At 34.5% G+C, this 20,181-nt stretch overlaps 1 protein-coding gene across 2 annotated transcripts in view; it reads right to left on the bottom strand.

Annotated features, from left to right (window-relative positions):
- The window catches only part of LOC145686491 (midasin-like), a 630,928-nt gene that overhangs the window by 105,442 nt on the left and 505,305 nt on the right, over nt 1-20,181 (bottom strand). For both annotated transcript variants that reach the window (XM_081759859.1, XM_081759860.1), the window contains exons 7-11: nt 17,403-17,703; nt 13,336-13,506; nt 11,893-12,056; nt 6,493-6,944; nt 2,354-2,562 (exon numbers count right to left, since the gene is read on the bottom strand). In XM_081759859.1, the coding sequence (XP_081615985.1) occupies nt 2,354-2,562; nt 6,493-6,944; nt 11,893-12,056; nt 13,336-13,506; nt 17,403-17,703 (1,297 nt within the window). The remainder of the gene's footprint in view (nt 1-2,353; nt 2,563-6,492; nt 6,945-11,892; nt 12,057-13,335; nt 13,507-17,402; nt 17,704-20,181) is intronic.

Genomic DNA, 20,181 nt, shown 5'->3' with positions numbered 1-20,181 from the left:
TACCAACACCAAAGTCCTAATATTTCGATCCGATACATGAAACATTATCGAAGGACAGGGGAATAAGGATAATAGAACCAGTATCGGCTGATGAGGAATTAAAAAGAATGTACAGAGAATCAGAAAACAAGACAAGGTTGTGAGGTATAAAGTGTAAGTAAAAAATCGTGATGCTAAATTTATTGGAGTGGTCCACACATAGTGTACACCGCTTGTTTTGATACGAGCGGTCCTGGATTCGATTCACGGTGAGGACATTTTGTTGAAAAGATGTAACACCTTTATCGGACCAGCTATTCTAAGTAAGGTTCTTCCTGAGTTTTCCTCATTCAGATCAGGTAAATGCTGAGATGATATCTAACACATGTCCCAGTCCGTTTCCTTCCTTCCCAGATAGTGTGCTTGCCGAGAAATGTCATCCCTCATACGTGACGGGTTTAATGCAATAGTTGCCGGTAATGCTCAGAAATATGTATAAATAAGCAAATAATTATTCGAATAATTTTTCTGTTGTTATTCAACATCCGAATATTAGTTGATCTGAATAGTTATTATCGAATAACGAATTTTATTCCAATATTCGAATAATGAATTAGTGGAATTTTACGAGCACTAGCAGAAAATTCGGTTTAAATTGATTGATTACTGCGACTTCAGTGAGAACGTGAACAAGCAAAGATATTGATCTTCGCCACGATAAGGCCCATAGCCTGCACATGCCGTACATTAAATATACAAAATAAAGCTCCTGAAAAAGTTAAGAGTATATTCAATAATATGAGAGATTAATACAGGAGACGCGAAAAGGCTAAAAGAATAAATAAAATATAAAATATATACTATACATCAAAAACAACAATAATAGTAACACATACAGAATTAATTTAAGGAATCAATTAAATGTATTAAGAACTTTAAATAAATTGTTAATTCAAACCATCAGGAAGGACATTTTAATTGAACTTTGTCCTTTGTATGAGAGTATAACGTAAGAAACAAGGTTTAATATAATTACTAAATCTATACCGTGATTCATGAAAAATAAGAAAAGTTGTAGCAAGAGTGGTAAAAGGGATATCCATTTCTTCGCTGAAGGAACCAGAATTTTAACTTGTCCTTCTAAAGTTTTACTTAACTGTTACAATAGCTTCTCCACTTGTGTGCATTTTAATACAAAAGTGCTACATAATGTTTCAATGTCGGTACTGTTCACACACCCTTACTATAGGATTCACACATATAAAAAGAACACTTTCGGTCTGAATAACATTGGATACTTTTCCATCACTCTTGCATAGTATAACAAAAGGATATTTAGTATTTAGATTTTTTGTGAGAACATAGATTCTCTTCGCCATTTTGAAGGCACATGAAATGATAAAACTAATTTCGACTCATAGCACATTAGTGTCATATCTTGTTACTTATTAACATTTCCACTACTGGGCACTAATCTCGCAAATTTCTAAGATAATTGCAAATTGGTATGGCATGATTGATGATAGCAATTGATTTCTTGGCAACTGTATGTTTTAAATTTAAGAATGAGAACGTTAAATACAAATCCATAAATTGCAGGACAATTAGCGTCCCGAAGAATTTTATCAGGGCCCCGGGACAATCCTCATAGTAAGTGACAATCCCGTACAATACGAGGCGGATACGATCCCTACCCTACGAGCGTGTTTACCTTACTAGTGCCTTTCTGTTTCAAGTGTGCCCCTTCTGGTGCCGCTGTCGATCTGTCTTTTCCCGTACCTCCCTCGAAAGAGGAGGGACAAGTTGCTGTAGCCGAGATCTTTCAATTGTTGGATGCAGAAATATTGCCACAATGAATTATTTTACAAACTTAGCTATGCTTTGTCTTGTTAACCATTCTAAGTAGTCTATGATCTTCACTCGTCAAGACCAAACAACTGAACGCCAAATTGGCAACACAGCTAAAGTCATTCACTTCGTTTCCTTAAGCAAAGGGAGGGTATCCCCTGTCAGAGGGTGGCGGGGATGGGGGCCGAAGTATATTTCGCATATTTTCCAAGGATCCTTAAAGACAAACTCTAGTATACTTACAAAGACAGGCAACAACTTAAAACTACTGATTATTTTCTGTAACTAATCTGTTGATTTTATTTTATCACTCGTATTACAATCTTCTTTTTCCATTGTTCTTTTTAATCATAAACATTATGGGTGTTATGTTTGTTTCCTATTCAATAAAATTGCTCAGCATGAGGCATCAATCTTCATTTCTTAATTATATGTTTGAATTTAACTTCTTTAACTTGTTATGGATAATTATAGGTATTGTACTAAAGACAAAGTTTCATTTAATAGAGAAGTAAATAATACTGACCTTGTATTAAGCTCTTTGGAATTTAATGATTCTACATTTCTCCACAACGTTGCCTTCAAAATTTGCAGTTTCCGTATGTCTTCCCTAATTCTTCCAAGTGGAAAGCAAAAAGGTCCTTGTTTGTTTTTTGAATATACTGCCTTAGGAGCTACACCGGTAAAAGCTGACACAATAACAAACAGTACAGGGCAGTGCATGGGAACATACTCCTAAGAAGAAATCAAAGAATTATTTTGGAACAGAGCTTAATAGAAAAAATAAAATATTAAATTATGAACAGTCTTGTGTTTTAACAAAAACGGCACATTCCTTTCGGGGTATCTTTTGTTAAACAGTTGAAAATTCACCATACAGATAGATTGATGTGTTCGAATATACAGACAGGTAGATCAGTTATTTCAACAAAATAAATAACTAAGTTGGAAGTTCACACACACACACACACACACACACACACACACACACAAAAAAAAAAAAAAAACATTTTAATTATTTAAAGAATGAAGAATTTATAGAAGTAGTGAAAAGAAACAACACTAAAAAATGTACATGATAAGTTTTTTTTCACTAAATGCTTCAACAGATAGGTAGAAAGAACATAAAAGTAACTGCGAAGTCACAAAGTGGGCGCCCCCTTAGAATGCAGTCACGCTATACTTATTGAAAAATTGAAAGACAAGTATTCAAGAGCAGCAAGATAGAACAAATGGAATAAGAGGTTGGTATGAGTATTCCAGAAAAACTTTTAAATAAGAAGTGTAATCTACGTATGTATAATTAAATATAAATTTACAACAAAAATAAAGAAAATACAGAAAATAATAACGAAAAAGAATTGAAGACTCGCTATAGAAAATAATGTAAGTGCCACCTTGCAATTGTTTCACTTGTTTTATTTTGTTTTAATACGTTTATGCCTTAGTTAGATTTCCATACATAGCTTCACTTCGTTATATGCTGGGTTGTATTTCTGAGCTATATTATTTTCTATTTTGTGACGCTTGGGCACAACTATTTCTACTGTTACAGTAACTACTGTTTTTGGCACTTACATTGTTTTCTACAACGAGTCTTCAATTATAAATAAATAGTAGTAATAAACATCAAATAATGGAAGATAATACAGAAAAAAACACGAAAAATGATAACATTAAAAAATAAAAATACGTATTGGAAATGATAAGAATAGTTGTATGAGAGTCAGACTGAGTTTAATGAGATACAATATTAGAGATGACTATCGACTGCGATTTGATTCACAGGCAGCATGGTAAATAAGTGTCCTCCCAACTCTATTGAAGGCCATTCTGGGAGAGATACTTTGAGAATACTTACGCGAAAGTTTGTCGGATGTACTGTTTTGTGGTGATTGTTGATGGGAATTAAAAGAAGAGTTCGAGTAATGCCAACTTAAAAGGCTGGACAATCAACGTATTTAGGGATTAAATCGTAAATGAGGTTAAAAGAATCGTGCGTCTTATATGATTTTCTAACTTGTCAGTAATACATATCGATAAGAAAATGTAACCCTTGTAGCTCTTTTGCCTTATAATCCAACTAGAAATGTGTAATTCGAGTGAGATAGCTTCCTCTTTGGTTTAGAAGAAAGTATTCAGGTAGACACATACTTATTTTCATATGCTTAATTACACCGGTGGAAATGCATTTAAGAACACCTAGTCGGAATTCATGGATCTGGTCCACAGTTAGTCAAGCAGAAGAAAGTGCTGGCAGATAAAAACGATTCCAAAAAGGTGCCCGTGTGACATCCCGAACTTTATATAAGGCATTAAAGAGTGAGAGAGAGAGAGAGAAAGAGAGAGAGAGAGAGAGAGAATGTTCACCTTCAGTAGGCCTCGAGCGGCTACACAAGCAGTTGTTCGTGCACAGCAAATAATGAATCTCTGTTTTTGTTACAATAGCTCATGCTTACTATAGATTTTGGTGTATCCAAACGATCGTTATTGCAATCCAGATAGCCCACTATATTCCACACGTGTTCGGTAAGACCTAGCAGGTCAGATTAAAAGGCGAATAAAGAGTAGAGTACTATGGGTTGTCCTGGCGATATGGAAACCTGTGTTATTCTGTTGGAAGACAGGATGTGTCTAGAAGAGTAGAACAAATTTGACGACGGAACGAATATACTACGCACTGATCAAACTGGCCGAAGTAAAGATTAGAGGTAAGCGGGATGTGAAGATTATTACCGTTTAATAGGATGGTCGATGAAAACCCTCATGAATTTTCCGGTTCATCTGTGCTTTTATGGTCGTAACTGTCGTACACAAAACGACCCTCATTATTGAATGCCAACACAGTTCATTTTCCTCGCCACTGCAGTCACTCCCAACACTACTGAAGATATTCTTGTAGGATCAGGGAGTGTCAGAGGTAATCGTGCGAGAGGAACGCGGGAACTTACGACGTGCTTTCAACAGTCGATTGCGCTTATATTAGTGCCGCAGTGTACTGGAGCGGCGGTCACTTCCTGTTAAAGAAGTGGTTCTCAATCTTGTGCTCTGACCCTTTCTGGGATTACAGATGTAGAATTACATTCACCCTGGTGGTGGTACTACTACTACTACAATAATAATAATAATAATAATAATAATAATACCCCGTTCTTGATCAAACCATAATTCTTGCTCAACAGTTACTTTGCGTTTGTGCAATATTTAATTTAACGACTCTCTCTAACAACATTCGTAACAGTGATTACTAGAATTCTTGGTAAACATAAGCTCGACCGTTTTCAAAAACAGTGTATGCCCACCTGTATACCCTCCATTTTACTCCTTATTTAATATGAGTATACGTTGAAGTATAAAACTATTATGTGAGTATACGTCATATACTCCCATATATGATCCATTATATCTTTGATTCGTAATACTTGTAATTACGAAAACAGTTTATTTCTGTCAGCAGTCCACGCCCCTCTTGCTCCCTCCTTGCGGCCTCAGTTTTTGAACAACTGCGTTTAAGCGACTTGAATTAACCTTCTGTCCAGGATCTTCCCAGTGAGTCGCAGGGACGCTAGATGAGTACCTCTGTTATGAGAACATTCAGCCTCTCATCGCGTACACCACCGATGGACCACTGACACGTAAGATCCACGCGAGTGTAAATTCTGGGGAAAGGCCATTTGACCTCTCACAGCCTTACTATACGGCCACGTTAGAAGTTATGTAATTTCACACTAAGTTTTTTTTTTTTTTCTTTTTGATAATACCACAGTGACATTGCAGTTACGAACTGTGATCAACACTTACCAGTTTCGCATACACAATTACACTCGTCGTATTGTCCGATCATATTTAAACTATTAGCAGTACGCACTTTCTAGAAGTAAGATCAGTCTGTGCACTGAGTCCTTGAAATCAAGATCGGCGTGTCCTCTACAAACACATACTTTGTGATGAATATTCGTTCGAACTTGACGATGGCAGGAGTATTCTTAAATCAGCTTGCATCACTGTATTTTCTGCTTAAATCTTTCGCCTATAAACTTTATTTATCAATTATATTAAATAATAATTACCCAAATAAAGGGGTGCAACTGTAATAATTTTGCTAACAGATTTTGAAAATGCTGAAAAAAATCATGACTTTCGTTAACACATACACACAATTATATATATATATATATATATATATATATATATATATATATATATATATATATATATATATATATATATATATATATATATATATATAAACATATAGGCACGGACCCAAAATTTTTTGTTAGGAAAAGTCTAAAATTTGAAGAAGAGTTCCAATACTATCAGACTCTTCTTCTATAAAGTATTGAGTCGATGTCATTCTATATTCGAAAAGACTGAAAGTAATTTTTAAGTATTACTATCTACATTCTTTATACATATATATAACTAGATTCTTTTATAAGAAAGAAGATAAAAAAAAAGTACAAATGAAGTGTAAAATCACATCTTTGTGTTGATTCGAACGTGTACTCCCCGCGTGGGTGCGCCTCTGTATACATATAAAAACAAAAAAGCAAATATTGAAATTCCGATTAATTCTTGAATAAGTTACGACGAAAATGTCTAGAATAGATATGAAATTGAGCACATCACAGATCACTTTAATCAATTTACTTTTATACCTACCGACTCTCTTGGTTGTGTATAAATATCATCTGATGACCTTATCTTTTCCTCCCACTCAAGCCAATATTTCACGTCTTTCGTTGCAGGCGATGTCTGTATATGATAGAAAGTCCACATTAGGAACTCTGCAACATGCTTTTTTGATAATTCTAAGTCATCTTGATGTTGCATTACCAATTTGAGAAATGCTGTCATTGGCACTGTAGTAGTACTATTCATCTTCAAAACATGCATTAATGTTTGTCCAATTTGTTTGCATTGTAGCGAAGCAGTATTAGAACTGTTAAGGCAGTTCATAAAATGTCGTTTGAAGGCCGTGACTAAAACAAGGGCCATATATTCATGTAAAGGCCACAGGTGAACTCGAGTGCTTTGCTCTTCCTTATTTTCTGCACTCGAATTTGATACCAGGTGACGCAAAGAGCTCTCGATATTCTCGTCAATGTCTTTCACTGCAAAGAAAAATAATGTGTAAATTATTATATTCACTTCAATATTACGTTTCTTCCCAAGTTCACCTCCACTTCTTAAAATTTTACAATTTAAAAAAAAAAAAAAAAAAAAAAAAACTGCAAAATTCTATTGCATGTGTCAGTAATTGTCTTCAAGATCCTTCGTGTAGTGCTAAAATGGGATAATCAACGGTTGGTTATGGCATCATAAACGGTGCATCAAAATTTCTGGTCTATAAGGAAAGATCTGAAGTTACTAGTCTATTAATAACATTCTGCTGACACAATCTGGTTAAGTTTCTACTTTTTCTTGACACTCTTTACTATCTCTAGATTATACACCACGATTTAAAAGAAGAAAAAAAAAAAGTGTGTGAACTTGGCGAAGCAACTTAAGTACTTATTCCACTGCTCAACAATGAAAACGTGAATTGAACAAAATCACTTAATTTTTATTGATTTTGTGGTCTAGAAAACTAATTTCAAAACAAAAATCGAAAATAAGTTCTCGTTTTTGGTTTACACCCATGTCTAATGATAACGTTATAGTAGTGAACATGCCACATTTCTGGTAAAATGTCACACTGACGTGGCAACATTGAAAGAGTTATATTAATGCTCAGTTTCTTTCCGTTCCTTACTTCAATTGTCTTCTACTAGTGTGCGAAACAACAAATTAATAACATATATCAGAGTTCTCGATATGATTTAATTGAAGTACTAATAAAATACACATGTATGCATGCTTATTTGTGATCAGTTTTTCGGAATTTTTCGAAAGGTGTTTAAATAGGCAAAAATGCTGCAAGACTATGTAAACAGTGCGGATAATTTCTGATATGTGCAGTAGCGGCGACTGGACGTTAAAAGTTGGAGGGCAAGACATGATCTGAATATTTGTATATTAATGTCAGTTTTCTTGGTTGTTTCTTACACTTTGTTTGACGAAAAGTTGTATAACTTATAGGATACTATATTTTTCAGTTAAAATACCGTATATCGTATTTTATATTTTATTAAGTGAATTGACAAAAGCAACACAAGTAGGTACTAGCCCTTTGTACTCTTAAACAACGAAGGTATACGAAGAGATTAGACTCCTTGCTCATGAACATCTTAAAATTCCGTTTGGAAAATTGTGTGATTAGATTATTTAATAACAAATTTGCAAAACAAATAAATAGTAATACAATACTAATCATAGTAATGAATAATGAGGCTTGTTTTGCAAAAATTATATTGAAACTGGGGATTAATGAACAAATTATCTTTTTAATTCCACACATGCCATTAAATGTATGTTATTACTCTTAGAAAATGAAAGACAATAAATACTACAAGCATATGCTACGACATTTAAAGAAATATTCATTTGCAAAATTAATTGTCTTGAATTGCAATTAAATCGCAATTCTGTAGCTTTCATAACTACACCGGAAGACAAATAACCAATATGCACTCACGCAACGGCAAATATTACATGGCACAATTTTTTTCTATGAACCAGTAATACATACAAAAACTTTACGTTTCCAAATGAAACTATATACATTAAGGGATCACTTTAAAAAAAGAGGGGGATCAACTGCCCCTCTTGGCCCTCCATATCGCCGCCCTGGATATGTGTATGCGGAAGTGACTTTTTTTTTTATCACAAAAACATTATATAACACTATTAATCAGATAATTCTATCACTGGTATTTTCGCTGCAAAATTGGAGATCAAATAAAGCTTTGGTACCCCACATTGTTTGCAAAACATGTGCCAGCAACCTAAGAAATTGGATAAATGGGAAGAAATGTTCAATGCCTTTTGCAGTGCCCACGATCTGGAGGGAGCCAAACGACCAGATCAGTGAATGCTACTTTTGCGTCCTTTCCCCTATTTTTGCGTCAGCGTTTCATGCTGTCCAAAAGGGAATTTCTATGAAGAAGCGGACATTGATCTATCCTAACATTCCATCTGCAATGTGCTTAGTTCCACACGGAGAAGGACTAGTTGTCGCTCATCCAACCAAAGGACACGACCTTTCGTCTCATGATGATCATGAAGTGGAGCCTCCTGATCCAAGTATTTTAAAAAACCCTGAATTTGCTGTAAACATACTTTCAAATGAACCACATGGACTAACTCAAGAGGAGTTACGTGATCTCATTAGGAATTTGAGCATCTCGAAAAGCAAATCTGAATTTTTAGCGTTATACTTACAACAATGGAATTTACTGCAGGAAGAAGTAAATATTTTAGTGTATCGGAATGGAGAGAAGAATTTCACTAAATTTTTCACTGTGCTAGACACACTTATGGCATATATAGACATAAATGGCCTCATGAAATTAATTATGATCCTACGGAGTGGAGGCCCTTCATAGATTCTTCAAAAGGCGACTTGAAAAGCCATGCTATTATGTATTGAAAACGAGCTTTCCATTCGGGTTGATCATGACGTTCATATGAAGAAATCTTATAAAAACTTGAACCGCTCACTACAAGCCATTAAATATTAACGAATTTCAGAAGCTTATTTATGGTGGTCTTAAAGTAATAGCGCTGTTGCTAGGTATGCAGTTAGGTTATATAAAAACTGCTGCTTTATTTGTGAATGGAACAATAGATATCAAGTCCCTCACTACTGCTAAAGTGACTGGAGTATTAGAGAAAATCTTTAGCCAGGTGAAAAACGAACAACATGAAACACTTGTAGATCCTAAACGAATTTTTTCCCCGCCACATATTAAATTAGGTCTTATGAAAAGTTTTGTTAAGAGTATGAACCACAAGAGGAAGGCCTACAAGTACTCAAGAGGAAACTTATTTTGATTAAGTGATGACAAAATTAAGGAGGGCATCTTTATAGGCCCACAGATTCGACAGCTATTCAGGGATCAACAGTTCGATGAAACACTAGAAGGTGATGACGAAGTTGCGTGGGAAACCTTAAAGTTAGTCAAGTTCTTTGTAAGTTGTTGCTCAGCGACTTCCCAAGAACTAGGAACAAATACTCTTAAAGTTGTTGTCATGCTACGAAAAACTTCGTTACAATGTCCCAAAAAGTCTACTTTCTTCATTTACATCTAGATTTCTTTCCTGAGGATTGTGGAGCAATAAGTGATGAACATGGCGAGCGTTTTAATCAAGATATTGCAGCCATGGAGAAAAGATATGAAGGAAGCTGGAGTGTCATGTTGACCGACTATTGTTGACTATTGCTAGGGATGCTCCAGATGTAAACCGTAACAGGAAATTACGCGAGGACGATTAAAATAAACTCAACGGAACTCTTTATCATGTAAAAGAGCTTTCAACTTTTGATATCATATATTGAAAAGTAGTTACTGATCTGAACTTGTAAGGTGCATTGTACTTTTCTCCCTGTCAAACTTCTCGGTTTTATCTACATTATGTTTGAGTCCTTATTTCACTATATCGGTATTATTTCATGGTCATCGTACTTGTATCTAGAAAAAAGTAGAGCTAATCAATATACTTGTATTATCGAATCCTGTCATACTATGCTCAAATAGTAAAATTAAAGAATTTGATCAAAATTTGCTAAACAGTGTCATTCTATTCTCACGTTTTTCAACTAAAATTAACTATTATTTCTTCTTAGATTCAAATTTGAAAGCGAAAATAACCACACTGCATTATTTTCTAACCTTCAACCTTGCAGCAAGTAGGTGTTGAAATTTAGAGGGGCTAAAATATTAGACACACACCAATTAACAACAAAAAATCTGAAAGAAAGAAAAACTAATATGTATAACTTACACAAGAACGACACTTTAAATCGCGGTTGGATCATGAGCGAAGGGGGAGGGCATATTGAGATTAAAACCATTGAGAAAGCTGAGTAGGATTAAGGTATGCCACTTCTTCCGGTTAAGTGACACATCTATCAACCATGATAGAAACCTTCTACATTAAAATAGCACTGCGTAAAATATCCTCTTCCTCTGTAAAAGATATCACTCTCTGAATCAGAAACCAACATTCAGAAAAGGTGAGGTAATTACTGACTTTGTGGGGACACTGTTCAACAGAATTTAGATGAGTCGTCACTAACTTGGGGATGGATGGGCAACCCAGCTTGTAACCGAGTAAAAAGGTTTCATTCTTCGTACGTGAATAGAACATAACCCTAATATCTAATTAAACGAATTTTCATTAAAGGATTTCAACATAATCTGATGTCATCCTAAGTAATCGATAACCTAGCTGCATATCAGACTCATCAAAGGATCTTCTATACGTTAGAATATCTTAGAGGAGTTATTGAGATGCGAATTATCGGAAACTAATCGATAGACTCATTGATGAATGTGATGTATAACTAGGTTAGGGTTTAACTTAGGAAGACATCAGAGTATGTTGGAATGTTTTAATAGAAATTCGTTAAACCGGATACTAGGGTAGGATTCTATTTATTTATTTATTTAATATGCATCCCATAACATCAAAAGAAATTACTGGGTACATATTTTTCATGAAATTTGACGAAGACAATATCTGTTTTTACAGTAAAACACATTTTAAAGTTATTTCGTAATTTCCAAAAATTTAGCTCGTCCTTAATATATGTAGTTTTGAATTCGATTCTTTCTAGAAGTTCAAGAGATTTTCGTTTAATATATATATATATGCGTGTGTGTGTATATATATATATATATAAAAATTACAGCTCTTTTCTCTTCGGGTCAAGCCGTGGTCTATGAGTGGTGTGTAGGTACGGCTCCCCACTTTCAATACCTTGGCACATACAGAAGATGATGCGGTCAGAACTATGCTTCGGTCGCCTATACACCTCCCCCTTCTTAGGTTGCCTCAAATATTCATTTCAGTAATGATAAGGGGGTAGTCTGTGGAGGAGAAACACATTTTCTGACGAAACAAGGACACGAAAGAATGAAGTTGATTACCAAGTAAGAAGGGAAAATAAATGCTTACCTCTATGATCTGTCAAATTCTCTTCCTCGAGAGAGCAAATAGCTTCCGCCAATGCGTCCAAGTATGACGGCGCTGCAGAGGTCGAAAGCAAAGAAATCCTCTTGTTTTCATCAGCGTCTTGTCCAGCAGTTTTATGTGACGTTAACGACACGTCCCCTATTAATCTAAATACAGAAGACAATCTATTACGATTAGGATAGCTGAAAATCGAGAATTCCTGAATAGATACTTTCTACACAATAAAACCTCCGTAAGTTGGTTACCAATAATTCCTTCGAAAACTGTTTAACTTACAGAAATGTGCAACTTCAAAGGTTTGAAATTACGATACCTAAGTGAAATATTTTCGATTCAAGAGAAAAGTGTGTAGAATAATGGGAAGTCTGATACAAAATATCACATTTCTTTTAGAGGTTTTGATGTATATACAACAAATGCTTTTTTCACAAGAAAACATTAACATATAAAGTAATATTTTTGAACATTTTAAATCCATGGGCCGAAATGACAGAACATATAATATGTATAATCTGCACGATATACAAGTACCTTATGCCAGAAATTTGGTTTTGCTGAACATGTAGTTCCATGGACCTTGAATTACATTTGCTTTCTGTGATCTATGTGTCTCCAATCTGTTCTAGTGCCCAGTGTGTATTTCTGTGGTAAGATTCAGGATTTCATTTTCGATGGGAGAGTATTAAAAAGCAATACAATGTACAGATCAAATTTTAAACTGTACATCTCGTTTTATATGGTCTGACTGCTAACAATAGACATAAATACAAATTAATCAATCAATTTGAGATCCATGTATCAACTCGTTTTTTATCTTACATATGGTCCAACAATCTATTCATGAAACTACAAAACTTCTTTTTTTATTGACATCGTTATCATTATCGTATTTTCTCCTTCCTTCCTGTTCATAGCTGATGAATATTTATTTTCATTTTTTTAAAAGGAAACAACCTAAATTAAACTTAAAAAAAAAAAAAAAAAAACTTATTGGAAAATAAATGGGATGACATATTCATAAGATGTGATTATTTCCAACAGAACTAAGGTTCTAGGAAGTTTCTCGTACCTTCCGAATTCAAAAGATTTATCGTCTGGTAACGATGATGTCAACATGTATGCACAATTTACTGTTTTAGAAAGGGTAATGGATAGAAAATATTGTAAGTTTGTTCCACATTACTTCTTTCATTTTAGAGTATTCTAATAATGGGTTTGCTGTTTCCTGACGAAACTCTAAAGTATTCTCCCAAACGAAAGTTTAAGTAAGCAATGATTACATAAACATAGTTCTACGTTACTACATGAACGTTACTCATATACTTTGCCTTACGGGATTTATCATCATAAGCAAAATATTTCACTCTACCTTTATTATACTCCATAATTTCTATTTGTTTTACTAGCTAACAGAAATAAACAAACCTGTCTAACGTTTCTTTCTGTTCAACTTTTCTCTTTGTAGAAAATGGCAGCGGTTCACCTAAAGACTTCCTTAGTCTTCTGCATAGAGGTAAGTGTTTTCCAATACTTGTAACAACACTTGAATTTAACTCATATATCAATTCTTGTAACGCATTCACTGATGTCTGACAACTGAAAAATAAACATGAAAACAGGTTATGCTAATTAAAATTACTTCACATCCATTCAAAACACACATTTTAAGTGAACTGACACATAAATGAAATATTTCTTGACACATAAATGAAATATTTCTATTATCACTGGAAATGATCGTAAGAATGAAGAAAAGAATGATTTTTTTCCATATAGAAAAATCCGCGACTGGTTTTAAACATAAAGAAATTAATAATTGAATCTCACTATAGACAAGTTTTCGAATTCCCATACGCATACATAAAAACACAAAATAAGATGAAAGAAACCGTACATACATGTATTACGAAGGAAAATTATGCATGCTTCAACATATCAAATGAAGATTAAACAAATTGTTTCAGCCAGCTATGCAAGCACCGTATTTTGCTTCTAGAAGATGGTACACAAAAAAGATAGATAAAATCTAATAATAATAATAATAATAATAATAATAATAATAATAATAATAATAATAATAATAAAACTTTATTTTTAAGTGCTGAGAACAGCTAAAATACAGCATTTTGTCTTATTCTACATTATTTTAGCACTATAGTACAAGCGATAAATTATGATTACCTCTTTAACATAAATTATTAATAATAAAAGCTACTGACAGTGTAGTGTATGTCAATTACTAAAAACAATGAGATGTCAAAAATTAAAAGTAAAAATAAAAACTACTAAGTTATACTAAAAATTCTAAAGTAAAGTCATATTTTAGGATATGCATTTATTATAGCTTGTTAAAATCCTAGAGATTAAAATGTTTCGTGTTATGTGGTTACAATAAAATTTTTACCCTTGTACCATACATTGGAACTTTCAAAACTACACTTTTTTAAATATAGTCCGAGGTACACTCATATCCAAAATGATTGTCGCATATCTATAACTGTCTTCTTGTAAGAATATAATGTAATAATGATTTTGCTGGGTACTTTTAGTACTGATATTATGTGTACAAACAGGAAATATATATTTGTGGTAAATTTCACAAATAAATAAAAGAAAAATAATTATAAATACGAAAATTAGAATGAGTAAAACAAAATGTTAAATGGATGCGAAAGTTTTATTTTCGTTTTATTGTTTTTATTTACTGCTCTTTTGACATGAAATTTGCCACATACATGTTTTTGCCGATTGCACACATACTAACATTATAAGAAATACCGAGTGAATTCGTTATCAAATTATATTAATACAACAACATATTTAAGACATGCGACAATAATTTTGGACATGAGTGTACATTGGTTGTCAAGTATCTTTTCTACAAATACAGAGTCAATGAATTTTCTACTGTCAACCAGTCGTTCCAATTTAAAGTATGTTATCCAATATTCACACGTGCTGGAGTAGTAGTAACTGATGCATATTCTAGTTTCGACCTTATCAGTAATTTATACAAGAGTACATATGTATCTGACTCACAAAAAGCAGGCCATTGATTAAACAGTTTGCTTCATTACATACATTTTGTATATGATCTCCAAAGCGTAATGAACTGTCAAATGTTACACCTAAATCCTTCATTGTGTCAACTTTCTGTATTATAGTATTTAGCATTTCGCGTTGCTTTACATAGTAATGCGATTTGTTACTGTAGGGCATGCACTTAGTTTTCAAACAATCGATACTCATACGGTTATCTTTGCACCATGTAATGATCCTACTCAAGTCTTCTTAGCCTAACGTTGTCCTCAATATTGTTTACTACTCTAAAAAGTTTAATATCACCAGAATGAAGTAAAATATTGGAATGATTTAAAACTGTTGGTAAGTATTAATAAAAATTGAGAAAAGTAATGGACCCAGAGAAGAACCTTGAGGAACACAGTTACTAATCAAGGATGAATTTGAAAGGACATTTCCAATTTTAAATAAAATCTTATCCAGTCTTTCAATGTAATGAAATTATAGATATTACCTGCAGTATCCCAATATTTGTATCTAAACATTGCTTTACGCATACTTGATGTAATCAATGAAAATTATGTATCATAGTAAGTGAATAGTTATATGAAGGTAACCATCATATAAACTAGGTAACGAGACGTAGCAGCTAGTGAATAAAGAAGTCCAGCGCTAATGTGATGAAAGAACGAAATTAAGAAAACCAAAGATCAGAGTTCGAATCCGTCCGAGGAACAAACATTTTTTTCTTAAATGAAATCATGAGATTAGAGGAAAAAAATAACGGTTGATAGCAAAACTTGAGACATGTCTGAAAAGAACAACATTAAAATAGTGATACACAGAGACGTTACTACACCAAACAACAAATTGCATCATGAGAGAGGCATTGTTTAGACGAAGCAGCTGTCAGCGTTTATTTAGACAACCTCACCATACCACCTCAGATTCAATACGAAATTATCTCAATCGTTTGTACAGAAATGCGTGGGCAAAATTTTCGTTTGTACACAAATAGTGACGACCCCAGAAAAACATTATGTGCGGAGCTGCTTAAATGGTAGCTTCTACCATGTCAGATACAAGTAGAAATAGTCTCAATAGTCTGTGAATCGCTTGCACAGAAATGTGCAGACGAAATTTTCGTTTGTACCCAAATAATAGTGGGTTGTCTGAATGGCAGCCCATACCATGCCAGATTCAATTGGATTCTCAATCATTACAATTAGTTACAATCGTTTGTACAGAAATAGACAGCCAGCATATTCGTTTGTACACAAAGTATTGACTCCAGAACAATGTCTACAACAGAACACGCATAACATGGTTTTATAAGATGGGATGGATTCACCGTTTTTCATCCAACTATTCGTAAAAATTGAAAAAAGAAAAACTCTACTCCTATTATGTTAAAACATACTTCTAAATCCAGGCGTGGGGGACAGTAAATTCATTCCATCTTTAGTGGTAAATTTCAACTTCAAGCACTCTGTACTATTTGTTTCTTTCAATGAATGCTACTGTGGAACATATTTTCCTATATTAGCAACATCAACTCTTTGTACAAAAATTTTCGGAACATTTTTATAAAATGAGGAGAAATGAAATTAAATCTTTTGAGTTTTACGTCCCACGAATATGCCAGCTAGACTAAAGGAGACGGTGATTATCAGAAATGAATGAAATGGTGGAATGAAGAATGTGGAAGCACACGGGAGAACACCGAGAAATCCAACGAACCACGAACCCGTCCACCACATAGTTCACTTGGCGCGAGTTGGGATCGAACCAGGGACCCCACGTACCAGAGGTGAACGCTCTACTACTGAGCTACCGCGGCTCTCATAAAATGAGGAGAGATTACTTTACCTTTTTAATCTTTATCGGAAAAAGGAGTGATAAGTGAAAATTGACAAACGAAAAATACAACATATTGCATCGAAATATAAGCAGGACGAAATTAATGAATGAAAAATTGTTCTTATTGTATTATTTAAACAGCGGAACTTAGCAGGAATGGAAACCTCTCCCATTTACCAACTTACCCAATATCGATTTCAACCGAAAGGAAACGGAATTATAAGAAAGCCTTAATGGAACAATTTTTAAACATGTTTTCACAAAATACATTGAATATATGATTAAAAACTAATATAACATTACATATATATGCAAACTTTCAACATGGGATGATTTTACCCTCTTATTCAGACGGATCTGAATCCTACGATATTAAAAGAAAACATATGTCTAGTTTCGTTAATATTAGTTAAATTTTACTAGAGTTATCGCAGATGGACACACACACAAATTCCAATGGTAGAAGTTCACTTATGCTCGTTTCAATTACCTAAATGAATGGTGGCTCTTAAGGGAAGTCACATAAAAAATCACTACAAGCTAAGGTAAGAAAGGTCTAGAAAAATCACTACAAGCTTCATATTTATATTTAAAATAATTTAAGTACTTACGCAGCAGTGTTTGTACCCAAAATATCCAATAAGATATGAATAGTTTTTCTTGTCATCCATGTAAAATGTAGCGTCAACTGCGACTGAACTTCATCCAAACTGTTCTTTTCCAACAGTTGTCTCCCTTGTCTGAAAAATCTGTACCTCCACTCTAAAGCTTTAAACAATGATATCCAGGATTTGGTATCCAACTCAACATCTTTGACCTGAAGTAACGTTTCTAGACATGCATCAAAGCGTTGGAGGAAGGGTACAAAATTAGTCATCAACTTCGATTCGTATAAATCTCCGGAAAGTTTTCCTGAAATGAAAGCAGAACGAAGTATAAATTTTGTAGTTCCATTCCCAATTTATACAGCTCTCACAACTAAATCTTTTACATGCTGATCAGATTTCTTTTTCTGATTTCGATTTGTCACAATAAGCTGTCGATCAGGGTTATCTCAGTCTATTAAATATTCTGTAGATTGATATAATGAAGTTCAAAAGAACGAAGATTAGGCAGGACTAAGCTGTTCCTAGCTTACCATTCGTATTAACTCCTAAGCTACCCATTCCTTCCCCCGACCAAAAGCACACTAACTCATCATAACTTTTGCCGAATAAAGTCGTAAGTATTTATTACTCCAGTCAATAAAGAGGATATAGAGGACACGATTGGGAACAGAAAACGGTTCTCTCCAAAACTATTGGGAACAGGGAAAAAATATCTTGTAGGAAAATTTGCCAGTTTTTATTTAGAGAACACTAACTTTCTTTCGCTATGTTACATTATTTTGAAAATATAAGTGAAAAAATTACCTTCGTGTCCCATGCTCATCTTGTGGGGCCGGATATTTATAGTATGTTTTGTTCCTAACTACTCTAAACACAGCCCTGAAGTCAAAAATTCTGTTCCTGATCATGCCCTCCACACATCTCTTAAAAGAGTTCATTGATTGGACTATTACTACAAGACTACCTAAAATGAATCATCATATTTTAATGATAAAGATTTCGAAGATTGTAGTATCCGATACCAGACAAACCTACAAATTTTACGCCGATAAATGAAATTTTCTCTAACGTTGACAGGAAAGTAACAGAATAATACTGATCTATAAGAGAATTACATCAAGGTAATACCCTATAGAAGAAAAATCAAACTTAAACATGAAGATCGCTCTATGGAAATTCTCAATTATACTGACATTTTGACATCGGTTTCACACCTTCTCTCGTGAAAATTGCTCTAACACAATCGGAAAGCTATTAAGAATCAAAAATTACTGCATAGGAACAAGTTCGGTACCAATCAATTCACCATATATTGTAAGTTCACGATGTTCTGATTAGGGATGGCCAGAACCAGTTCCTGGTGGAACCGGTTTTCGGGTCTGAACGGATCCGGTTCTAGAAGATCCGGTTCCGGAACCGGTTTCTCGGATCCAGGTCTGAAACCGGTTCTTCGGATCCAGGTCTGGAACCGGTTCTTCGGATCCAGGTCTAGAACCGGTTCTTCGGATCCAGGTCTGGAACCGGTTCCGCTGAAACCGAAACTTTGTTACCATCCCTACGCTAAACGCGAGCTGCTGGCAAGCTGTGAACAGTATGCTAGATGAAATGGTGGAAGCGACAGGCAGGCGCCCAGGCGGCGGCAGCTTGTCTCATTTAGCTAAATAAACTGGGCAACTGGCAAACTCATTGGCTAAACAGGCAAACTGGCCAAATCATTTGGCTAAACACCCACTGGTGGACCAAATTTTTTTTTCTGGGGGCACAAGCGGGTCTGGGCCGGGAAGGCACAAGCGCATGGTCCTCTTTGCATTATTTTTGAAGGTGAACTTTGTGCCCCCTTTACGGGTCTTTGGGGGCTTTCGGATCCAGGTCTGGAACCGGTTTCTAAGATTCGGTTCTGGAACCGGTTTCTAAGATCCGGTTCTGGAACCGGGTTTTCAGATCCAGATCTGGAACCGGTTCTTAAGATCCAGTTTTGGAACCAGGTTTTCAGATCCAGATCTGGAACCGGTTCCTAAGATCCGGTTCTGGAACCGGGTTTTCGGATCCAGGTCTGGAACCGGTTCTTAAGATCCGGTTCTGGAACCGGGTTTTCGGATCCAGGTCCAGAACCGGTTCTGAAAACCGGATCTCCGAGAACCGGTTCTTCGCGGAACCGGTTCCGCCGGAACCGGAACTTTGTGGCCATCCCTAGTTCTGATGTGACAGCAACATATCAAATAGTACAGTAAAAGAAACTCATGATAATGACGACTGATGGTGAGAACTAGATTGCGAGAACGAACTTATCTTCATTCAGTACATTCGTGTAGTATGCGCAAAACGAAAGCCACAATGAACTGTTAAGAGATTCCTTTTAAGACAAAGAAAATATCAAAGGATATAAACGAAATTAGTGTGCATTCCAAAAATATATATCGCGTATAGTACAGTATAAGACAGTGTGTAAAATGCTATTGTTATTGAAGTTCTGGAAATAGTCCAGAACAACTTATTTCACTTGTGATAAAGGGAAAACGCTACGTAATGTAAATACTAGCTAACAAAATTCTTGATTAAACATTTTGTAGCATATGCTGTTTGAAGGAAATATTTAACATATACAGAGTATTTACGTCGTACTTCTATTTTTGTTTGTAAGTGTTAAACACATACAAAAGTATATAATAAACGAATTAACTATTTAATATTGGAAAACATTAAATGATGTGTAAGTGAATATTTATGTAATGAAGCCGTAATTACTCAGTTCTTGTATACGTAGTAATTTTAGTCCTCAATT

This window comes from Thermobia domestica, chromosome 5 (genome assembly GCF_964235325.1).
Source record: "Thermobia domestica chromosome 5, izTheDome1.hap1.1, whole genome shotgun sequence".
In the NCBI taxonomy this organism is placed as follows: Eukaryota; Metazoa; Arthropoda; class Insecta; order Zygentoma; family Lepismatidae; genus Thermobia; species Thermobia domestica.
Note: the sequence above shows the minus strand (reverse complement) of the source record. Positions and strands in the feature narration are given on the sequence as shown.